Source organism: Magnolia sinica, chromosome 1 (assembly GCF_029962835.1).
Source record: "Magnolia sinica isolate HGM2019 chromosome 1, MsV1, whole genome shotgun sequence".
In the NCBI taxonomy this organism is placed as follows: Eukaryota; Viridiplantae; Streptophyta; class Magnoliopsida; order Magnoliales; family Magnoliaceae; genus Magnolia; species Magnolia sinica.
Window position 1 is genome coordinate 67,795,258 of NC_080573.1, and position 24,881 is coordinate 67,820,138.

Below are 24,881 nucleotides of genomic sequence, written 5' to 3' on the forward strand. Positions count from 1 at the left end.
TTTCCCATCCCCATAATTTCGGACATGGGTTGGGTACTAACCCCACCAGGACCTAGCTAGAGATGGGCGGTCCTGTCAAGGGCATTGTGGGGCCCACCATGATATATGTGTTTTATCTAAGCCGTCCATCCATTTTGAAAGATCATTTTAGGACATGAGCCCAAAAAGGAGGTAGATCGAAGGCTCGAGTGGACCACACAACGGAAAGCAGTGGTGAAATGACCCCCACTGTTGAAACCTTCCTAGGGCCCACTGCGATATTTGTTTGCCATCCATCCTATTCATAAGGTCACATAGACCTAAAAGGAAAACATAAATATCAACTTGATCCAAAATTTCTCTAGCGCCCAAGAGGTTTCAGCGGTAGGCATTCAATCCCCACTGCTTCCTGCGATGTGTTCCACTCGAGGCTTAGATCTTCCTCCTTAAAATGATCTTTCAAAATGGATGGATGGCTTGGATAAAACACACACATCACGACGAGCCCCACAAAGCCCCTAACAGGAGCATCCGTCTCTAGCTAGGTCTTGGTTGGGGTAGTACCCAATCCGCGCCCCATATTTTCATGAAAACGGTGAAACAATCTCCACCATATAAATATTTAGAAGGGAAATTATTCAATACAAGCATTTTCACTATACACATTTTCATCGAATTATTTGCAGGCCTCATAGTCACCATAATGTGTTGATGACCATCAAATGTGTCATCCCTTGCTTGGGCGTGGGCCCAAAAAATCACATCGATCCATGACTTGGGTGGGCATATTCGGCCTGAATGATTGTCGCAGATGCCTTCGTGAATTTCTTTTAGGACATATTCGACCTTGTCCGGTCATAGGCATCTTAAGTATGGCAACGAAAAGCCTCTCTTGTAGAGTATGTCTCCCAATATAATATACCGAGCTGATCTGTTTTTGATTTTGTGGGCTTTGAGTTTGTAGTCGGGCAGCTCACCCTACCATAAATAGCTTATGATCGAGTCCATCCAGCTCAGTGATTGGTTTATCGGGAGAGCCTCCTTCTGGTCGGGTTAGCTGATACTGGGCTCGGGTAAGAACTCGATCAACACGGTCTTGGCAAGGTCGTCATCAACTGTTGCAGCCAGGTTTGCTAGAGCATCTTCCTTGGAATTTTCCGACCTAGGAACCAAGGTGACCTTGCACTTGTAAAACTCGCTGAGCAATTCTCACGCTTTTCATAGGTAGGCGATCATTTTTTCTCCTCTGGCTTAGCATTTTGTGGTGACCTGGTTGACTATGAGTTGAGAATCACTGTAAACTTTCAAGACTCGAGCTCCTATTACCTTGGCTAGCATGAGCCCGGCGAGGAGTGCCTCATATTCTGCTTCATTGTTGGAAGTTGGGAATCCGAATCTTAGGGCATACTGTATACTGATCTCGTCGGATGCGACGAGGATCAGACCTGCCCCACTTTGAGTTTGATGATCTATCGACATAGAGGGTCCATTACTACGAATCGGCTACTTGTTCGTTCTCTGTCTCCTGTGAGGGAACAGGATAGGTGAACTCGACAATGAAGTCGGCCACGGCTTGTCCTTTGATGGTAGCTCGAGGTCGATATATGACATCGAACTCTCCAAGTTTGATCGCCCACTTCGTTAGTCGCCCTAATGCTTCGGGCTTTGGAAGCACCTAGCAAAGCGGCCAATCAGTTGGGATAATGATAGTGTGAGCCTAAAAGTACGGTCAAAGGCGTCACGATGATATGATTAGTGCCAGCGCCAACACTTCTATGTCGGGATATTGTGTCTCGGCCTGAACCATAGCCTTGCTGACGTAGTATACCAGGAGTTGTTTGTTCTCGACCTCACGTATTAAGGTTGAGCTGACTGTTGTGGTCGACATTGCTAAATACAGTAGCAGTGGTTCTCCCAGTTCGGGTTTGGAGAGTAGCGGAGGTGATCCTAGATATTCCTTAAGTTGTTGAAAGGCTTGCTCGCAATCGCTTGTCCAGGTCGGCTTTATATTTCCTTTTAGTTACTTGAAGAACGGTAGGCACCTGTCTGTTGCTCTAGAGACGAACCTGTTCAAAGTTGTTATCCTACCTGTGAGGTATTGGATTTCTTTCATAGTTCTCGGGGGAGTTCATGTCCAGAAGGGCTCAGATCTTGTCTGGGTTCACCTCTATTCCTCTCCGATTAACTAGGAAGCTGAGAAATTTGCTCGAGTTGATGTCGAAGGCGCACTTATTTGGGTTCAATTATATTCGGTACTTTCTCAAGATCATGAACATTTCCTCCAAGTCTTCCACATGCTCTGTTGCATTAGTACTTTTGACGAGCATGTCGTCAATGTAGACTTCCATCGTGCTACCGATTTGTTTGGCGAACATCTTATTAACGAAGCGCTCGTAGGTCGCCCTAGTGTTCTTCAATCCAAAGGGCATGACTTCGTAGCAGTAGTCCTTTATCGGTGACGAAGGTTGTCTTTTGTTTGTCATGCTTATGCATGGCAATTTAATTTTATCATGAATTGGCATCCATAAAGCTAAGGAGCTCGTGCCCGACAGTTAGAGTTGTACACGAGTCGAACCGAGTCGAGCTTGGCACAGCTCGGCTCGGCTCAACTAGTAGCTAACCCCAGCTCAAACTCGGCTTGGCTCGATCCTCTCAGCAACTCGGGCCAGTTCAAGCTTGTGCGACATTTTCTTAAACACAAAGTGCATCTTCAATTTTTCACATAATGCAAAACAATAATAGCAATTTACAGGTATTTCATCAAACACTCAATGGGCAGCATCAAAATCAAGATGTGAGGCAATTTTATAATATAAAGTTTTTTTTTGTAGTGATTTGTTTCGTATCCATCCCTTCCTTGCCACCAGCCGATCCCGCAGAAAATGTATGCACCTGAAACAACACTTCATTGAGTCATTTCATCAAACACTGGGCGAGCAGCATCAATATCAAAATAACCAAGTCACCGAGCTGATTCAATCCGACTCGATTCGAGTTGAGGTTCAAGCCGAGGCGAATCGAGCCTTTTCAAGTCAAGTCGAGCGAAGTAACTGAGCTAACTCGACTCGTGCACATCTCTATTGGCAGTGCTATCAACCAGTTGGTTGATTCTCAGGAGGGGAAAGATGTCTTTCGAGCATGCCTTGTTCAAGTCAATATAGTCGACTCACACTCGTAATTTTCCGTTGGCCTTTTTCACTAATACAACGCTTGCCAACCAGTTGGGATAGTAGATCTCCTCAATGAACCCGGCCTCTTCACCAATGGCTGCATACCTTTCGAGGTCGAACGCGCGTCGTTTTTGTCTTACTAGCTTGTGGTCGGGGTCAAACCTCAAGATTTATGTCGGGCATGTCTTGGTGGGACCAGGCGAAGACGCCATAGTGGTGGTGCCTCAACAGGTCGATGATCTCCGACTGGCGCCCTGGTTCAAGTAACGATCCGACCTAGATCGTGCGTGTCGGGTTGCTCTCAGAGAGTGGGATTGCCATGTCTTCCACTGGCGATCCCCTTTGTAAAATCCTGCCGTGGATCCAGGGAGATGATGTGCATTATCTAATGTCGTTGCGCTTTTGCTCGGAGTGCTGTCGAGTAGCATTGTTGAGTCTCGTGTTGATCACCCCTAACTTAGCCAACAACGTGCTCGGTCGAGAATTTCATTACAAGGTGATAAGTGGATACCACAACTCTCATGGTGTTTAAAGACGGTTTGCCCAAGATCATGTTGTAGACTGAAGGACAATCTACTACAAGGAAGTCGATCATGGTTGTGGTCTAGTTAATGTCTTCGCCAACAGTTACAAGTAGTAGAATGCTTCCCTTAGAGGCCACCTTCTCTCTTGCGAAACCGAGCAGGTGAGTCTGAACAGGTCGCAATCTGGATCTCTCGACCACCATATTGTCAAAAGCGGATGCAAATAGAATATCAGTCGAGTTGTCAGTGTCGACCAATATCTGGTGTACCTTGTGATTGGTCACAGTCATGGTGACTACCAAGGCGGCGACGTGCGGTTAGTGGAGCCCTTGGGCATCTTTCTTTGTGAAGGCCATTCTACACGAGGGCAGCCTTTACTCCTTTACAGTCATGTCGGTAAGGTAGACGTGATGATCCTTCTCGCTACTACTCATGCTTTGAGCATGTGCTTGGCGTGCCCTGTTCGAGTCTCCACCACCAGTCGGTCCTCCAAATATGATGTGTATCTCACTTGTCTCTTCATTATTATTCTAGTCGTCGAGTCGCTCTACTTGCCGAGTTGGTTAGTTATCCCTTTCTTTGTCGACAAACTCTCGTAGACGTCCCTTTCGGATGAGGGACTTGGGTTCTTCTTTTAAGTCAAAACACTCCGCCGTATTATGACCATGATCTCAATGAAAATGGCAATATTTCCTCGTCTCTTTTCTCGGCGTCGGCCTTAATCTTCCTCAACCATTTCAGTATTATTTTATCACGCACTTCCATGAGCACTTGCTCTAGCATAGTGTCCGCGTAGTGTTCAAGGGAGTGTAGGAGCGAAAGTGGCTTCCCAATCGGCGGCTAGTACGATGGCCTCTGTTTTGGTCCTCTTTTTTCCTCTCGGTGTTAGCAGCAGAAGGCTCCCCCTCTTCCTTTCGCTTACTGTCCTTAGCCGAGCTGTTTTCACCTCGAGTAGCTCTTCGTGAACTTAAGAGCTCCTCTGCATTCGAATATTGTTTAGCTCAGTTAAGTAAGTCGGCGAGAGTAGTTGGGGGGGTTCTTACCAATTGAGAATAAGAACTTCACATGCTTAAGGCCAGCTGCCATGGCGGCAAGAGCTATCTGGTCGAAGTAACTGTCAACCTAGACTGCTTCAGCAGTGAAGAGAACGATGTAATTTCTTAGCAGCTCGTCCTCCCTTTGAGTAATCGTGAGAAGGTGAATTAACGGCTTTCTCCTATCTTTCCCGACGATGAACTGAGTGATGAAGGCCTTGTTGAGCTGAGTGGAGTTGGACTTTGGCTTCAGGTGTCTATACCATTTCCGTGCAGCTCCTGACAAGGTCAGGGAGAATGCTCTGCACATCATGAGTCCAAAAGCACCGCGAAATTCCATCCAGGCTCTGAAGGACTCTAGGTGTTTGGCCGGATTTCCCGACCCTGTGTAAGGGGTTATCTGGGGCATCCAGAACCTAGACGGTAGCTAGGATCTCATGATGTCGTCCGTGAACAAGGGCTCGGCTTCCTCAAGCATAGCGTCAATGGAGGCAGGGGCTTTCGCCTGGCATGCCTACTGGATATCGCTGAGCAGATCTCAGATTTCCTTCAACTCTGCCTCCTATGGAACTTCGCTTTCTACTGTCGCTTCAAGAGCTTTCTCACACCTTCTCTTTTCTATAGTGTGATGCAGATGGGACTCAGCGAGCTCGGTCGTTCCCATGGTTTGTGTGGGGACACACTTGCTTCATGTTGGTCAATCCCTTACCACATGAGTCGTGAGGTGCTTGAGGAGGTCGAGATTGCTCGGTTGTTGCCCCCAACTCCACGCCTTGGTTGGGGAAGGGATGCTATCTATCTGATATCCGCATAATCCGATCAACATTACCAGCCAAGGCCTCGACATGGTTCTCTAAAGAGACGAGCCAACCCCCCTGTTCCGAGATCTTCATGCGACTGTCGAGGAAGGGGGGTTAGGTTGAGGATCTGACTACGATGCCCTAAGGCTCTAAGGCTGTTCTTCCCGCATTGGGATTAGTTCAATAATGGTGGCTAAAGCCTTTCTTATTCCCTTAGCCATCACAAGACAAAGGGAAAAAATGGATGTTCTTGACGAAAGGGGAACTTATGAATAGCCTTGTTGTCATTCCACAGACAACACCAAATTGTTATTGCTCAAATCTGGTCGATCCGATTCCACCTCCTATGAGCCGTTGGGTACCTACAAATTAATGGAGAACATGGGGACATTGGGGGCACCGGTTGTAGTTAGGGCCCCTCCAATGCCTAAGTTAGGTGTATAGACTCACAGTAGGCGTACTAGAATCGGGATATTTGTGTACCTTCTCCATGAAGAGGACGATGTATTTATAGGTGTTCTTAGGTAATTCTCGTATCCAAGTAGATTTGTAAGATAGTTGGAGGGGCCTGTATTGGAATCGGAATCTGTTCTCGAATATTTCTTTAATTATGCTTCGATTGGCGTGATCTTCAGTTGAGATCTAGCTGAGCAATCCCGCCCATATACAGTGCGGGAATTTCTCTGGATGTTTCTGATTCCGAGCTTGAGGTCAACATCCGAGGTCGAGGTCAGCATCCGACCTTGAGGTTGGTATTGAAGGTCCAGATTCAAGGTCAAGGTCAACATTCGAGGTCGAGGTTGACACCCAAGGTCGAGGTCGACATCAAAAGTCAAGATATATAGGTCTGTTGCTAAGTCTTATTTCCAAACTAGTTTAACTATTTCAGCTCGGTCATTAAGTCTCGTTGCTCAACTCATCTTCTCTAGCCCTTTGATAGTTCAGAGAGTCTATTTTGATGGTCTTGTTGCCACGTGTTTCATATATTAGGTCAGCTCGATTTTACCAAGGTATGCAAAATTGGTTATGTATCGGCTGTAACAACCGATACATAATAGTAACGGTTAGTACCGTTACGTGTTACAGGTCCATAACGGTGACCCCCTTATTTTTGGGTTCGTAACGGTCAAAAAACAAACTTTTTTTTTCTTTTTTAAGTGGTTATTTTTCTCATTTTTGGTACTTTTCTCTTCCAAATTCTTCTTAAACCATTCTACTTCAAATTTCGACCACTCTTAGCATGAATTTGAATATCAAAATAAGCTATTTCAAGGATTTTGTTGAATCGAAGCTCAGTGGGCCATTTTCTGGAATATCTTCAAAAATAGGTATTTATACCTTTTTTTTTAATCTATGTTGTTACGGTTGAATATGATTTGATAATCATAGTAGAACATATCAATGTACATTTAACAGATTATGCAACTGATTTTATATTTTTTTTATTTTTAAATTATTTTCGTCCGATTTTAAAAATTAGAAAAAATCACTTTTTTCAATGTTTTTCTGTTTTAACGGTTGAATATGATGCGTTAATCATAGTAGAACATATGAATGTCATTTAACATATTATGCAACTAATTTTTTATTTTTTATTTATTTTCGACCGATTTTTAAAAATTATGAAAAATTATTTTTTTTTCAAAGTATTTTTGTTTTAATGGTTGAATATGATGTGTTAATTATAATAAAACATATCAATGTGCATTTAACAGATTATGCAACTGATTTTATTTTTATTTTATTTTTTATTTTCAACCAATTTTTAAAATTAGGAAAAATCATTTTTTTTCAATGTATTTTTGTTTTAATGGTTGAATATGATGTGTTAATCATAGTAGAACATATCAATGTGCATTTAACAGATTATGCAACTAATTTTATATTATTTTTTTAATTTTCAGACTATTTTTGATCGATTTTTTAAAATTAGGAAAAATCAGTTTTTTCAATGTATTTCTGTTTTAATGGTTGAATATGATGTGTTAATCATAGTAGAACATATCAATGTGCATTTAACAGATTATGCAACTAATTTTATACTATTTTTTTAATTTTCAGACTATTTTCGATCTATTTTTTAAAATTAGGAAAAATCATTTTTTTCAATGTATTTCTGTTTTAATGGTTGAATATGATGTGGTAATCATAGTAGAACATATTAATGTGCATTTAACATATTATGCAATTGATTTTATATTTTATTTTATTTTTTTTGGCAATTTTTAAAAATTAAGAAAAATCATGTTTTTCAATGTTTTTTTGTTTTAATGGTTGAGTATGATGTGTTAATTATAGTAGAACACATCAATGTGCATTTAACATATTATGCAACTGATTTTATATATTTTTATTTTTATTTTTATTTTTGGATTACTGACTTTATATTTATATTTTCTTATTTAGGACAAGTTTTGGAGCTTCGTATGGTTTAAAACATAATTTCTTCTTTATTGATTATATCCGGAAGTTCGAACTTTATTTTATTAATTTATTTACATTAAGTTTCGATATTTAAATTAATTAATTCATTCTCCTTTAAAAACTGTATTTAAACTTAGAGAATCGAGTAGACTCTCACATAGACCATATCTACCTAAGAAAATGTCTGGGTCTAGCCAACAAGAGAGGATATTGGATGGCAACATTGTCAGAGGGTAAGTGGTACTAGGCACCAAATGAAGTGTAACTATTATGACAAACTAATAACTGGTGGAATTACGTAACTCAAACAACAAACAACATTTGGCACATCAAAATGGTCAAGTTGCAGGATATACTAGAGTACCAAAAGAGATAATGACTTTAATGCAAGCCAGTTTGGATGAGTCAAAGGGTAAGCATGCAGCCGGGAAGAAAAAGAAATATGATATTTTGGAGGCAGCCCGACAGGTGTTTGGTCCTGAATATATAGGCGTTTGTGATAAAGATATTATTGATTCTGACGAAGATTCAGATCAGAAAGTAACTATAGTTAGGGAGCTTGCGTTTTGCTCATGAAGAGGAAGAATGCCAACGCATGTTTCGCACGAAGGGGTTTATACGTGATACAAGGGGGGAGGTAGGAATGGGAGTGGGAGTGCAGCTAAGAATGCGACTGCATCTGCAAGTGAGGGTGGGGATGGGGGTGAGGGTGGGGGTGAGGGTAGGTTGGGTGGATTACGACGTATGTTTAAGAGCCGATGAGAGGCATCTTCACGTGATGCCCCTATACATTTGGATAAAGAAGTAAATGAGCCCAGGAGACCCTCTATTGATCTAATCCTATTTAGGAAATAATCAACTAAACAAAAGAAGATAAAACAAATATAGAGTAGAACTTCCATTGAAAAGCTAGGTAGGGCAGCAGCAAAGTTATTTATGCATACCAACATACCTCCTAACGCGGCCAATTCTCCATATTGGCCGGTGGTAATTGATGCAGTGGCAGAAGCAGGCGAAAGAATTAAAGCTCTCACGGCTAGGGAGATTAGGGGAAATGGACAGATGCAAAGTATGCAAATGTGAAAGCATACGTGGGCTACCTTTAAACCCATATGGTAGGCTAAAGGATGCATGATCATGTGTGATGGTTGGACTAGCTCAACCAGACGCGGCATGATCAACTTCATGGTGTACTGCCACTTGGGAACTGTGTACCATAAGTCAATTGATGCATCGGCCGAAAAAAAAAAAAAATCTAATTATATTTTTTCCCTAATAGATAAAGTGGTGGATGAGATTGGAGAGGAGAATGGGGTGCAGAATGTGACAGATCACGAAGCAACATATAAGGTTGTAGGACATAAGTTGATGATAAAGAGACCACATATGTTTTGGCCACCATATGTTGCCCATTGTATTGATCTTATATTGGAAGATATTGGGAAGAAGAAGAGTGTCAATGAAATGGTCGAAAGGGCAAGATAAGTAACACCATTTATTTACAACCATAATCAAGTAGTTGCAATAATGAGGAAGTTCACGGAAGGAAGAGAGTTGCTAAGGCCTGCGGCGACTAGATTTACAACAAACATTATAGCCTTAGAGAGTTTATACCAGCATAGGGGAGAGTTGAGTGAGATGTTCGCTTCCCGAGATTAGCTCAACACAAAACATTGAAAGAAGACATCAGGGACACCGGTTAAAGTTGTGAACAGGACAACAAATATTGGAAGAATGTCAAGAGGATCCTAAAGGTGATGGAGCCACTAATGAAGGTGCTCCGTCTTGTTGAAACCAACGAAGCACCTACCATGGGCTTACTCTACGATGCCATGGATAAGGTGAAGTTGACAATTCAATATGATTGTACAAGTTGGGAGTCTTATTGGAAGATGATCGACAAGAGATGGACAACGCAACTTCATCATGATCTTCGTGCAGCAGGTTACTACCTAAATCCTAGGTACAGATATGCTCAATCATTTGTTACGGATAATGAAGTTCGTTTTGAGCTAAAGAATGTAATAAAGAAATTAAAGCCTGACTTATATATGCAAATAAAGGCGTTGAATGAATTAGATATATTTGGAATTCGCCAAGGCAGCTTGGGAGATGCTCTTGCATAGCATGCAATATCTAGGTTGCAACAGCCAAATGGTGGATGAATTTCAGAGAGAATACGAAGGCTCTCCAAAAAATAACAGTAAAAGTTTTGAGCCAGACAACATCTTCTAGTTGCGAAAACAATTGGAGTTGTTTTACACTTATTCATTTAAAGAATAGGAATAGATTGCAGACTAGGACGTTGGATAGACTGTCTTCACACACTACAACATGAGGCTAAGAATGCGACGACATCATAGGAGCATCATGGACGTCGGGGACACGAACTACTGTCCAATAAACTTGAACAATATTTATGATGAGGACGACCCAAAGCTACTTTGGTTGGAAGCAAGGGAATAACAAATTGAAAAGGATAGTGAAGAATTGGAAGTTGATGACATAATAATACACACAGTGCAGCAAGAAAGTCATGCAGCTATGTTGGACCCAGAAAGAGGGGCAGCTTTCATGCAAAGTCTGGCTCTAAGTTCAACAGAAGAGGACGAGCAGTAGCAGCAGCGAGACCGAGTCAGATGATCATGCTGGTGATGGTGATGACGCCCCTGATGCTAGCACTTCTAGTGTTGCTCGGCACACCATACAGCCATCTACAAATCGAGAGCCCAATGAACATCGACAAGGTACACGAGGTCGGACTTATGAGTGTACTGAGTCACGATACATCCAGCAAGAGGAAGCTAGGTCTAGTGGTGCACCAGGAGGTCCGGAACATAAGTAGGCCCATGGTCCTGATCATTATGATAGATATTCTTATGGCCAATGGGATTATAGTTATACTGAGCTTGTTCTGTCACACTCATGTTAGAGTAGTCCTGATCCATATCCATATGATTATAGATATACATATCCAAATCCAAGTTACTCATCACAACAAACACATTCTCAATCTCAAGATTCTCAACAGCCTTAGTATGGGCACTAGTACGGCTATTCGATGGGCATTGGTGGATATCCTTACTCGGGGTTGGAGTCGTTGCCTATCTGGTTTCGTTGACCTGGTCTTTTCCTCTGGCACTGGATATTATGGATATGCAGCACCTATTCCACAGTCGCAGCCTAATGATGACAATGACGTGGAGGTGGAGGTAGAGATCAAGCAATCACAACAAAGTAAATTTTCATTTTGGTGGTGAGTGGTAACTCGTGAATTTTATTATGGTAACTGTAAGTATATATTTTTATTAAGGTAAGTATTGCTATATACCCATTAGTCCATTACCCACACATTCACCAAGCAAGCACACACTTGATACTGCCGAACTTGTACTTAAAATAACTCCCCTAACAACTAATCAAGTAATCATTAATCAAGTTGTAGGGGAGTATATCAAACACTACTATTTTTTTATATATTCTTGACTTGAGGATAACACGACAGGAACCACAGGATAGGAGGAGAAGTCTTTGACATGTCATATGTTGAAGACTTTAAAATAGAATGAACATTATAATTTATGCAATTCTAGAGACCTCACTCCTTAGGTATGTTAATAACTTAATATAGAATAAATTACGAAAAATAATTACAAACACCTACACGTGAGATATTTTGATATTATATTCATTCTAATATATTTATCATTGATATTAAATAGTTAGAAAATTAAATATATAAGTTTTACAGTCAATTCCAGGTTGTCAGGTTCATAATTCATCAGACAGCCCAATACAACTTCTCACCAAATAGTGGACCGTTACACCACCATAAATATGTTCAAAATTATAAATGAATGCAAGTTTGGAATATTTAGAATATTCCAGATTTAATGGATATTTTTCCATATTTTTCTGACCTAAAAAAAACTATTATTAATAATAATTAAAAAATAATATATTAAATAAAATAAAATAAAATTGAGCATTACAAGGCTCGTATCTGCTGATACGAGCCGTATCCGTATCGGTAACAGTGGGGACCATTACGCCCACCATTACCAAAACAGTACACCTTGGATTTTACCCATAACAACGTGCGTACATCGCAGAAAACCATAGTAAGCTATTGATGAGATCCAAAGTACATGTTGCCCACTTGATGAGATTGACCCAGTTTCAATGCAAGGCTATCTTCATGTTGGGGCATACTATGAAACTTTGGGCGAGAGTGATTAACCAAAGACGAAGGCATGAGACATGTATCAAAAAATCAATTTGGTTATGCCAAGGAAGTCTACCATAGAAGCTATTTTCCTGCTTAGATAATTGATGAAAAAATATAAGAGGAAGGATCTCCACATGGCCTTTATTTACTTGGAAAAGCATGTAATAGGGTCCTTAAAGAGTTAATCTAGTGGGTTTTGGTAAAGAAAGGAGTTCCAAGAGGATATATTGATATGATTAATGATATGTACGAGTGAGCAATATCAAATGCAGGTACCACTAGTGGAGAGAAGTTAGTTCCCAATTATTGTAGGCTTTCACCTAGGGTCAGCATTGACATGTACCTTTTTGCATTAGTTATGGACAAGGTAACGACACATTTGCAGGAAGTGATCACATGGTGTATTTTGGTTGTGGAAGACATAGTTTTGATTGACAAGATGAGGGAGAGCATAAGCACAAATCTAGATTTATGAAGGGATACTTTAAAATCTAAAGGATGTAAAATTAGTTGAACTGAAAAAAAGTATATGCAGTGCAAATCAAAAGGATGCAAAATTGGTTGAACTAAAACAAAGTATATGCAGTGTAAATGAGGAATTAGTTAATATGGCAAGGAAATCAAAGTATTCCAATATGATCCATGGTTTGATATGGTCGATGGTTCGGCTATGAAAATCAGTGAGTGAGAGCAGGCGTTGGAGGAACTAGAGCAGTTTTATCCTATGGATGATGTGGCCAGCATCAACCACTTCGACGGCGTCGTGGACATTACTCCGTTGTAGGCAGTGAAAGAGGATTTGCATGAGACGAGAAGCCGTCCATTTTCCTCAGATTTCAGATGGTTCTTGGCAAGCTAGTGGTGTTTGCTCGGTGTTTGCTTGATGTAGGAGGCCCACCTCTAATCACGTGTGCGATTAGAAAGATGGTGTCCATTGTGCCATTGTGCATGGCCCCAATATCACCTTATTGGATTGTTGTATCAACTCAAATAAGGGCTTACAAAATTGATGTTAAGACCATTTTTACTCTTGTTGTCTATTTTTCATGCCCTCTGTGTATGCGGATATGGCCAGGATTATCCAATCGTGGTTATTTTGTTGATCAAATGCTATCTACGGTGGCCACATTGGATCCCACATATAAATTTGTGAGACCATTTTTACTCTCACCATCTATTTTTCATGCCCCTATTGCATGGCCGTTATTATCCAATTGTGATTATTTTGTGGATCAAATGCTACAATGGTCAGTAGCCACATTGGATGCACATAAATTTAAACGTAATAAGGTACAACTACTCCATACTTGATCATAGTTCAGTGTGAGAGTATGCTTGCATGTGCACAGTGGCCCTATTGGAACCCACATAAATTCACATGTTATAAGGTATGACTACTTCACACTTGATCATAGTTTTGTGTGTGCATGCATGTGAGTGTTATCGGTGCATATTTGTGGATTAATGTCTATGAATTGCAAACAAGAATGCAGCCAGCCATCCAAAGGAGCACTAACAGTAAAGGAACCTGGCTTGTGAATGTCTTATAGATATGCATTTATAGACTATTATCTATCAAAATAAGCCATCCAAAGGAGCAATAACAGTAAAGGAACCTGGTGTGATTCTAATGTGGATGTAATGACATCCTTGAAGGACACAATTGGAAGCTTAGATCTATCTTCAATAATCTGCATGCATGAAACCACAGTTAACATTCAACACCAATCCAGAATGGTAGACAGATTTTGTGGAGTTAGCACCCAATTGAAATCAAATAGCTTCAAGTGTTGATAAATGCTACCATGAAGCATGTGCTTCAAGAAGTTCATGAAGCGCACACCAAAACAAATCTATTGTACACATGGTACTAGTGTGCAGTGATTCGGATAATTGTGGCAACCAGGAACCAGGTGGATGGGCCATAGCTCAAAAAGCAAGGCAATCTGACCACCCGATAGTCCCCTGAAAACGGGAATGTTAACTCGAAAAGGGAAACGGTGAACAAAACAAGGGGAAATCTCATAACAATCATATTGTCCAAGTTGTTTGATTGGTCCATGGCCCATCCAGATATTCAGTGCCTGGATCAACAGTCCCAATCACCAAACACGTTTTCGACGGCACTTCCTAGAATTTCTACAAAGCATGCATCATAAATCACAATAGTATTTCTTTAAAATATTGTAGATGAAATTCACATAAATTTCTAAATTTACAAGTGAATATGGTTAGAAGAAGAACCTTTCTTAAGTGTGGAGCCTCATTTATTCTAGAAGCAAGCAAATCAACTTTCTTGGCAATCTCAGCCTTGCCCATTGAAGGTCTGCAAAAGCTAGAATCTTGCTTCCCCTGTCCCTTATTGTCATTCCCACTATAATTCATCGGTGTTTCCTCATTCAGCTCCCCATCATCAGGAGGATAGTTTGTAAATAAGTCCCTTAAAACATCTTTCGTTTCTTCTGAAAATGTCAAACAAGTAACATTTTCTTTCCCCTTCACAACAGATACCTGCTTCTTTTTACTTTTATAAACAGAAACACACCTCTGTTTTCCACGCCTGATAAAAAATAATAATAATAAATAAATTTGAGGTTTAATCTACATGCCAACAGTGCAGAGAATCTTCGTCTTGATCCATGATACATAGATATGGACATCAAGATGAAATACAAGAATAAGGGTAAAATTCTCCTTCTCTAAAATACTTGATATGGGCAGTGTTCGAAATATCGGTATCGCGCAATGTATAGCACCCTAGAGATACAAATACGTATCGGTTATTGCATGGGATATATCGTTTGTATCACATAATTTATCTCACTTTTTGGGAAACATGAGGAAATATTGGGAAAATGGTTGAATTTTTCAATGAAACTTCAGGGATTATTGAAAAAGACCTTAATACACACTTTTAAATCATAAAATCTCAAAAAAGAAGTGCACATAATAGGTTTCCTTTGTATAGGGTCTAAGCTATGTGTTGTCCCATTGAACTAAGACAACTATATTCAGTATCCACCGCGTCCATGTGTTGTTCATTGTTCATTGTATATCCACACCGTCCATCTGTTTTTCCAGATTATTTTAGGACATGGGCCCAAAAATGAAGCCAACAAATATTTCAAGTGGACCACACCACAGGACACAGTGTTCATTGAACTTCCACCATTAAAAGCTTCCTGGCATCCACTGTAATGTTTATTGACCATCCAACCTATTGATAAGGTCATACAGATCTAGATGACAAATAAAAACAAATATCACTTTGATGTAAAACTTTTGTGGCCCCCAAAAGGTTTTCAATGATCATTAATCATTGTTTCATGTACTGTGGTCCACCTAAAACTTTTATTTTATTTATTTCTGGGACCATGGCATAAAATAAGCTGAAAAAACAAATGAACGGCGTGGATATACAATTCATACATCGAGATGGGCCCTACGTTCAGCGGTCCCACCCACATTGCTGGTTCGAGGACTCACCCAAGTTTGCCGGGGCGCGGCTTAGGTGTTACCCAGGTAACAACTTAGTGGGTGTTCCCACCATAGGGCCCACCTTGATGACATTTTGTATATCCACTTTGTCCATTTATTTTTCCAACACATTTTAGGACAAGTTGCTAAAAATTAAGCATATCCAAATCTTAGGTGGACCACACCACAAGAAACAGTGATGATTGAATAGTCACCATTAAAAACTTCCTAAGGCCCACTTCAAGGAGATCCGTAACGTTTACTTTCCATCCAACCCGTTGATAAGGTCAAGAAAAAAAATTAATGAATGGAAAATACAAAGATTAGATTCATCCAAAACTTGTGTGGCCTACGAAAAGCTTTTAATAGTTATTCACCACTTTTTCCAGTGGTGTGGTCCACTAGAGATTTGGATCTGCATAAATTTTTGGATAACGTCCTCAAATGAGCTAAGAAAAAGGATGGACGGCGTGGATATGGATAAAAATCATCAATGTGGCCCCACACAGTAAGGTTAACTGTTAACACCCACTAACCTCTTACCAAGGAAATAGCTAATCCGCTACCTCCGTCGTTACCTAGTAAGAGACAGATGGACCTATCAGGGGCTATATAGGGCCCGCCATGTTAAATATGTTCTATCCACGCCGTCCATCCATTTTGACGGATCATTTTAGGGCATGATCCTAAAAAAGAGGCAGATTGAATGCTCCAGTGGACCACACCACATTAAACAGTGGTGATTGAGTTATTTGCCATCCAACATGTTCAAAACATCGTAGGGCCTGTCATGACGGTTATTTGGCCATCCAACTTGTTCATAAGGTCACATAGACATGAGTGAAGGTAAAAAAATGAATATCAGCTTGATCTAAAACTTTTGTCCCTAACAAAAAGTTAACAATTGTAAGCGTTCAATCCCCACTGCTTCCTGTGGTGTGGTCCACTTTAGGCTTAAAAATGCCTCTTTTTTATACTTATGCCCTAAAATGATCTTCCATAATGAATGGACTGATTGGATAAAACATATACATCAAGGTGGACCCCACAGAGCCCGTGATACATCGTCCGTTTGAGGCTTTGAGCTAACGCAATGCACCCGCGTCCGTAAAATGCATTAAAAACCAATTTTCGAAAATATGCAAACAGAAAGGGTTTTAGACCTTCCAAAACCCTAAAATCTCTCCAAAAAATCCCTAAAATCCCTCGATTAAACCCAATCTCTTAGGGTTTCGCAGATTTCTTGCCGAAATCTCCTTTACAATGTAAATCACGCATCTATTCGACGAGGGGGAAAAAAAAAAGGGAAATTGAAAATTTGTGGAGCATACAACGCACTGCTATGGATCGATCGAGTGGCCCACCAAATTCTACTTCCGATCATGCAATGTTCTTCTATAGGTACCGAAATCCTCTGGATTGAATGATTTTCCCTATTTTTTTCTCTTTTTTTCGGTGATATCTCGCACGATACATAAAAATCTATATTTTTTTTTTTTCATTTCCAAAGGGTTTCCGATGGGTTTCGTGTCGCTGACCAGTGATAACAATAATATCGGCCGATAGTATCGATATTACGAACACTAGATACAGGTATGTGACAGTATCCCATTTATAACACATGCAATTCATATTTAGTTTTATAACTTTTACTAGAACCATGCTGACTATTATATTTATTTCCAGTTGTATTAAACAAGATATTTTTCTTAATCTTTCAAACATGCTAAATTTGATGAATGACAGTGTTCACAAATTTGTATTATAAAATTCCTATTTGCATCCATATATCATATATAATAAACATATATTAGAACAAGAATGTTAGAAATTGGAGAGTATTCCATACATAATGAATCTAAATGCAATATGATTCAGTTAAAACATGTGCTGCAAGTACCTCCTACGAGCATTGGTATCATATCATGCTGTATCTGACACAGGACAGTGAGCATATACAAATTATCTGGGTATCAAAGGTATTCATATGTTCAAGAGACTATTTTCTGACCCTCGAGACAACGATGGCATAGTATCATGAGGGTTTTGGATTGTAAATGAGGGGCCCGTGGTTCAGAAGTAGACCATTGATATGATAAACCCCACCATGGAGGGACGACACCCCTAAATCTCCAGATTGGAAGATCCTAGAGATTCAATCTTCAACCTTGTTTAAGTGGAAAGTGGCTGAATTTCTTTACTTAAATGCCAGTATGCAGGGCATTTACTTAAATGCCAGTATGCAGGGCACATTTGAAAGGTTAGGATCACCCCATCAAGGAGAATTATGTGGCATGATTGTCCTTGGTGAGTCCCATCAAATCAACTATCTGGATCACTATAACATGCACAGCAGTTGTACATGCTGAAAACCTGAGACACAACTCACATCCTCAGGTAGGGAACTAGAAACTTCCTCTGACCAGGGTTAACCGGAAAAAAAAAAACCCCCCACTTCACATGATTCATTAAAAAAAGGTGAAAATCAACACACTAGATGAGAAACCAATGATTGTATTGAAGGATAAATAACCCAGAAGCACAAAGTAGCACAACAGCACAGAGGTTCAGTAATTCAGCAATTGACTATGAGCAGTATAAAAACATTAAATAGGTCCTAAACCAGAAGAAACTAGCCTTATCTAAATGTCTGATGGATCTAAACTTCCTCCATTCAACATGGATGCCCTAAAATCAAGAAGAATTATAGGGTGCTAACGCATCACAATTAAGAACGTTTGCAATTTATTTATGCCCTATGTGATATAGTCAAGGGTTACTGCATGCAAGGATCAAATATAAAGGATGAAGTCTGACTTTCTCTGTGATACACAAGGTATTCCGTAACAGCAACGGTGGCCGTAACGGCCACCGCCATTACCTTTACAATATGGGATGTAACGGCCGTTAAGGTCTCTTTTTTTATTGGAAATAAATCTGAAAACCTGTATCGGCCCTGTAACAGTCCATTACGGGCCCATTACAGCCTTCACAGGAGCCATAATGGGCTGTTACGGGAGCTGTAATGGCCTTTACGGGTAACGGCTGTTACGGCCTTTACGACCCCATAACATGTAACAGTTGCTACCATTACCTTTACATAATTGACTTTACATCCCCGTAATGGCCTTTACAGCACACCATGGTGATATGCCAATATCAAGGAATACTGTGGGATTTGCACAAGACTGATGGGAAAAAAACGACTGGAAAATAATCAGGACAATACCTTTTGAAGCATGTTGGAACTGGACCCATCGCAATTGGATGAAGAACAAGAACAATTTTGTACTTTCCTTCTTTTTCCACCAGGGGTAAATTCATCATTTTAGGCATCATGCGATTATAGTTTTAGTCCAACAGTCAGTTAGAAACTTTTAGTTTAAATCAATTTTGTTGAAGTAACAGTAGTGTTTGCATCGTATTTAGCTTTAACCTATTTTATAGGTACTTCTCTGGCATTTTCTTAATGACCATAACTATTATTCTAAAGGGAAATTAGGTCCGCTTAGAGAGGATTTCAAGGACAGATAAGATTAGAAGAATGATCTACATTATAGAGGAACTCGAGAAGACAAATTTAGGGTCTCAAGTCTTCTTATGTTAGCCTATAACCTCATATAATTCTAATTAGAATGAGGGAAAGATGATGTTTCTGAGATTCACTACTTTGGTAAATGTCAATTCTATTGCATTTGATGGTCAATCCAGATAATCTGATGTTAATCAAAACGGGTGATCAGACCATTCATCTGATGGGCTGTAGTCTCAAAGGAATGCTTGGGAGTTGAAGTGGCAGATTCAGAAAAAGATTGGTTTCTAATAATCAAATCAAAAGTGATGATAGCCAAGCACACTGACTAATAGTTCAGCCCTCATATGGGATCATGGAAGTTAACCACTGGGGATAGCTCTTGAGATAGCTCAAAGGTGATGATAGCCAAGCACACTGACTAATAGTTCAGCCCTCAAATGGGGTCATGGAAGTTAAGCACTGAGGAAAGCTCTTGAGATAGCCAGCATTTGGTGCTGGTGGTGTTTTAAGGGATGAAAAAGGAAACAGAACTAGTTCTAGGATCTTCCAGAGCAGGTGACTCAGATTAAGCAAAATAGAGTCATCTAGGTTCCTTGAGCCTCTTCAAAGATTATTTCTTCACCAGTATTTGTCAAAGGTGACTATTAAGAATGCTATGTCTTGAACGTCATGCTTCCTGAGGGACTGCCAAGGAATGCTATGAATACTGTGCAGATAAAAACGGACAGTCCTTTTCATCCTCTGGACTTTTTGGTGTATAATTAATTTATTATGTCTACATTGCGTGTTTCATATTAGTTCTACCATGTCTTCTCACTTCTTATAATGATTTAGAAGGTTATCTTTTGTGTGTTAATGTGTTGCTGAGGTATTTATCATGTGTAGAATTATAGATTAAAGAGAAGAGAAAAGAAAAGAAGAGAGAAAAGGAAGTTGGGAGGAGAGGAAAGGTAAGTTAGTGTTGGATGCCCACCCTCTCCCCTTTATATTAATAACATAAAGTCAATATGACAAGAGAGAGAGAGAGAGAGAGAGAGAGAGAGAGAGAGAGAGGGACAGAGAGAGACAGAGAGCAAGAGCTAAAATATCCTAGACGTCCCAGATCAAAATAAACAACTAATAAAAAGAAGAAATAACTAAAAACAAAGTCTATGTGAAAACAAACTTTAGGAGGGATGTACAGTGGTACGGCCCACATCTCCACATCTATTAACATTAAACATTGCATTTTCTTTTAACTTTTTTATGTCTTGATTTCTTTCAAACTTCTAGTGAATTATGACTGAAATGAAACACCGAAAAGGCCAAAACTTTTGGTTCCAATAGGAAATCAATAAAATGGCCACCAAAATAGAATTGTCAACTTCGATTTCAATTGAACTTCCAAAGAAAATATGGGTCCTTCTGGGATTGGAGGATTTTTTTAAGGGATGATGAGGGATTAATTGGTATGTCTTTTGATGTTCAAGATGGAGAAATTCGATAGAAGCCGAAGTTGTCACTGAGAAATCAGTGAGGATCTGATAATATTTTCTAGCAAGTTGTATATTGTGGAAGGGAACTCCAAGAATGCATCTCTTGGGCGTCCATTGAGCAGTCCAAACTGCTGAAGAAAGAAGAACAGTTTGGGCAGTAAATTGGCCAGAGGATTCAATCAGAAAAACCTTTATATGGGGATTTGTTTCCCATCTTTGGTGTTCCTTTTTAAGCTACTACAGTTCTCAAAAATAAAATCAAATTATCCAATACATATTGTAGCTCCACTTAAGAACTACACCTCCTCATAGTCCACATGGTAAATCCAATTCCAAGTCCACAAAGTTCATTTCCTAAACTTGAGGTTGCAAAGAACAAGTTATATAATAAGATCCTTTAAGCCGGTTGTCACGTCTGATCATTTAATTTAATTCATCGCATTAGATGGAATAACTTCTAGTAGCTACAACCACACTATCTAAATACTCACCCCGAACTTTTTGATACCATACCCATTTTCCTGCACAGCTCATGCACCACGGCCCGTTCAGGATTAGTCAAGTTGGGTTCAAAGGTATAGACTGCAAGTTCAAAAGAAAAGAAATGAGTGTAACATCCATATTGTGAGCCATCTATTTCAATGTAAAGGATCTTTACAGCATTCCAAATGTAGTTAAGCTTGAGAAGATTAAAAAAAAAAAAAAAAAATTGAGCGCATATAGAGCAATCAGGTACACTTGACAATTACTGACGAATATAGGTCAATCAGATACTGTACTTACAACTTTGCAGGTGTTCATCTTTGAATACATAAGCAAGCATTAACAATTGCTAATTTTTTATTGATAATTTTAAATTTATTAGAAAACTGGATAGAGGAGCAAGCCCTCAAAGCCTATAGCATGAAAGCTAAACAAAAATAATAAATCAAAGGATAACCATTAGACACAAGGAAAGAACTGCGATTACCCCTCCGCTAACTCGCCAGCATAGAAATCAACTTCAATTCTTATCCATGAAAAAGCATAGAAACACAAACCTTTCTACTGTTTCAGGATTCTAACAGCTTGGAGAAATCACTTCTCCACTTTAATCTTTCCAAATCTCATCCAAACCACAACACAAAGCAAGGGAGTTATGAAGAATAAAATAAAGCTCCAGGGGCATAATCTGGTGGAGTCCAACAACAAAGAGGACAAAACTAGAGTCTATCCCCTATATACTAGGAAGAGCCTCATTCCTTGAAGAGTTCAAAAATCAGAAACTAGAAGGAAACTTTAGTCAATTGTGTACATCTGTCTATAGGCTCTTACGCATGGCCCTATTGTGAAGAACGCAATTGTCCCAATCTTTAGTAAATAAAGCAAAAATTAGGCAAGTACTTACTGTCCTAATTAAAAAGGACTCTCTGGAAGCCTACCATTTCTACTAGACTGGCATCCACCTGTGTAGGAGGACCAAACATTGTGCCCAAGTGATGATCTAGACACTCTTTAGGCCATTTAAATGATGGGACCAAAACCTAATCAAGATTGTTCAATGTAGGCTATAATGAGTGAAGATGGATACAATTACCTCGCCATAGGAAAGTATGCGTGTTAGCCTTACCGTCTCTTTGTACATTTTGATCAAAGAGATAGGGTCAATCGAAAACGATGTGGTTGACATTCATCGAAATTATACCGCGCCAAATGTTGTCCTCATAGATGCCAATTTTAAAGGACACCAAACACCTTCGAGTCACAAGAATGGCAGTGTTATCAACTCTTGCAACCTTATACGGTTTTGGATGCCTTTTAGTTGGCAATTTGAGTTTATCAATTACCTCTTATGAGACGATGGTCATTGCATTGCTACCAATCGATGATCATGTTACATAATCTACCCTAACTATACCCACATCCGGAAAATGGTGGTCCGTCACCAGTGTACGCAATATTGATACTATTGGTTATTATCATTATCGCTGGCCAGTGACACGAAATCAGTCCGAAGTGTTTGTATCGCGCGATATATCGTAGGATATCACACGATTATCTTTGAAATCATGGATATCATTGATACTGTCACACATCCTTTCTGGATTTTATCACAGACTCATGGGTTTACTACATAGTGCAGAGTCTATCACGAACTCATGAGTCTACTGTAGCCAACAACCAACAATCATTTCGACGATAGAAGGCCGGAGATGTGGGGTTGCGTAATTACCGAAATATCGAAAAAAGAATTTTTTATTTTTTTTTTCCGTTTTTAAAGAGGAAAAACAAGAGGGGATTTCAGTACTTGTTGACAAAGATTGTGTGATCAAAGGTAGAATTTGATGGACCACTCCATCAATCGACAGCTGTAATTTTGATTTCCCTATTTCTTTTTCTTCGGATCGATACAGCAACGGAGATTTCTCTCAACAGAGATTTCGACGAGAATTCGAGTTTGATTGAGGAGAAGATTTGGGGATTTTCGAGTTCCGGAAGGTCCAAAACCCTCTTCCCTCCTCTCTTTCGAAAATGGTGGCTTCCGCAAAAGCTCTCTGCTTGGATTGCGTACCTAGTTACTCGGTACGCTCTTATCGTACTAAGAAAACTCTGTGGGGCACACCATGAATGTATGTGGTTTACCCACACCGTCCAACCATTTTTCCAGCTCATTTAAGGGGTTGAGCCCAAAATTGAAGCATATCCAAAGCTCAAGTGGAATTGTTAATTGCTCGGCTGTCCACGCACATGCGCCACATGCCATCCTTCTTGGGTGTGAAGAGTACAGGCACAGCACATGGACTCAAACTCTCTCGAATGAACCCTTTTCTTAACAACTCATCGACTTGCCTCTTCAACTCGACATGCTCAGTCGAGTTCATTCGATAGTGAGGAAGGTTCGGAAGAGTAGACCCATGGAAAGTTAATGACATGCTGGATGTCCCTCATGGGTGGAAGTTCATCTGGTAAGTCCTCAGGAAATACATCACTAAACTCCTCTAAAACTGGACTCACCCTAGACGGGATCTCTGCCCTAACCTCTGGTGTAACCTCTCTTGCTGCTAGGGCATACAACTCCAAACTCTCTGTAGCCTCTTTCTCAAATTCTTTCGCATTAATAATGTGAAGAGACTTAGTTTGGGATTTCCTCACTTCTTTTCCATCACCCTTCTTGACGTCTCCCCTTTTAGCCTGCGTGTTCTTGGGAGGCATAGGCTTCAGAATAATCTTTCTGCCTTCGTGTAAGAATGTACACGCATTTGAACGACCATATATCGTGACATCCTTATCAAAGAGCCAAGGCCGACCCAAGATGATGTGTCCCACATCCATGGGCAAAACATCACAACACAGTGTCTTTATAGGATCCAAACTCTAAAGGCACCAGACAACATTGGGACACTAACATCGAAGAGTCGTCAACCCAAGAGACATTATAGGGTTGAGGGTGGGGAGTGGGCTTTAGGCCCAAACGATCCAAGGTGCTAGCGGAGACCACATTTGCACAACTTCCACTGTCGACAATGACTTCGCAATTCTTTTCCCCACTTTTGGCGTAAGTATGGAAAATAGTAGAACAACGCCAATCATCCTGGTCCTTAGCCTGAGTTAAGATACGTCTGACTATAGCAAGTGGGATAGTCTCCTCATCGTCTTCATCACTAGCAACAACATCAGGGCGATACTCTTCTTCTTCATAGTCGCCTGTTGAGGGTCAAATATTGCATATTAGACCCCAGTTACTGCTGGGATTTACGAACATGATACCATTTAATAGCCCGCTTTAATCATGTTTGTGATGCAGAGTGTATTTACGAGCGTGGACTGAAAAGGGAGCTTAAAGCATGGATTTAATGCTCTGATGACACTAAAGGCAAGGGACGGACTCCAGGGGACTAAGATCGACGGAATTACACGCCAGGGATCCGCGAAAATCGAGGAACTGAAGCTCAAGCGGCCTGAAAGTCAGCCAGAATGCAAGATCACTGGGTTTCCATCATCTGTTCAGCTCAAAACTTTATACATGGCTCGAGGACCAAAAACTAACCGTACACATCAAATTTCAGCCATTGGATGCCTCTGGAAGTGGCCCAACGGTCAGTAAGCCCATACAGCTCTGATTTAGGGCCCACCTGATATCTAGATATGCCTAAATCTTGGGTTCAACTCGTTAAATGAGCTGACAAAACGGATGGATGGAGCAGATTACTTGAGTACATCATGATGGACCCCATACGTACACTGCATGTATATGG

At 40.2% G+C, this 24,881-nt stretch overlaps 1 protein-coding gene across 2 annotated transcripts in view; it reads right to left on the reverse strand.

Annotated features, from left to right (window-relative positions):
- The window catches only part of LOC131250770 (DExH-box ATP-dependent RNA helicase DExH6), a 101,679-nt gene that overhangs the window by 62,919 nt on the left and 13,879 nt on the right, over window positions 1–24,881 (reverse strand). For both annotated transcript variants that reach the window (XM_058251066.1, XM_058251076.1), the window contains exons 2-4: window positions 21,138–21,228; window positions 14,404–14,719; window positions 13,776–13,850 (exon numbers count right to left, since the gene is read on the reverse strand). In XM_058251066.1, the coding sequence (XP_058107049.1) occupies window positions 13,776–13,850; window positions 14,404–14,719; window positions 21,138–21,228 (482 nt within the window). The remainder of the gene's footprint in view (window positions 1–13,775; window positions 13,851–14,403; window positions 14,720–21,137; window positions 21,229–24,881) is intronic.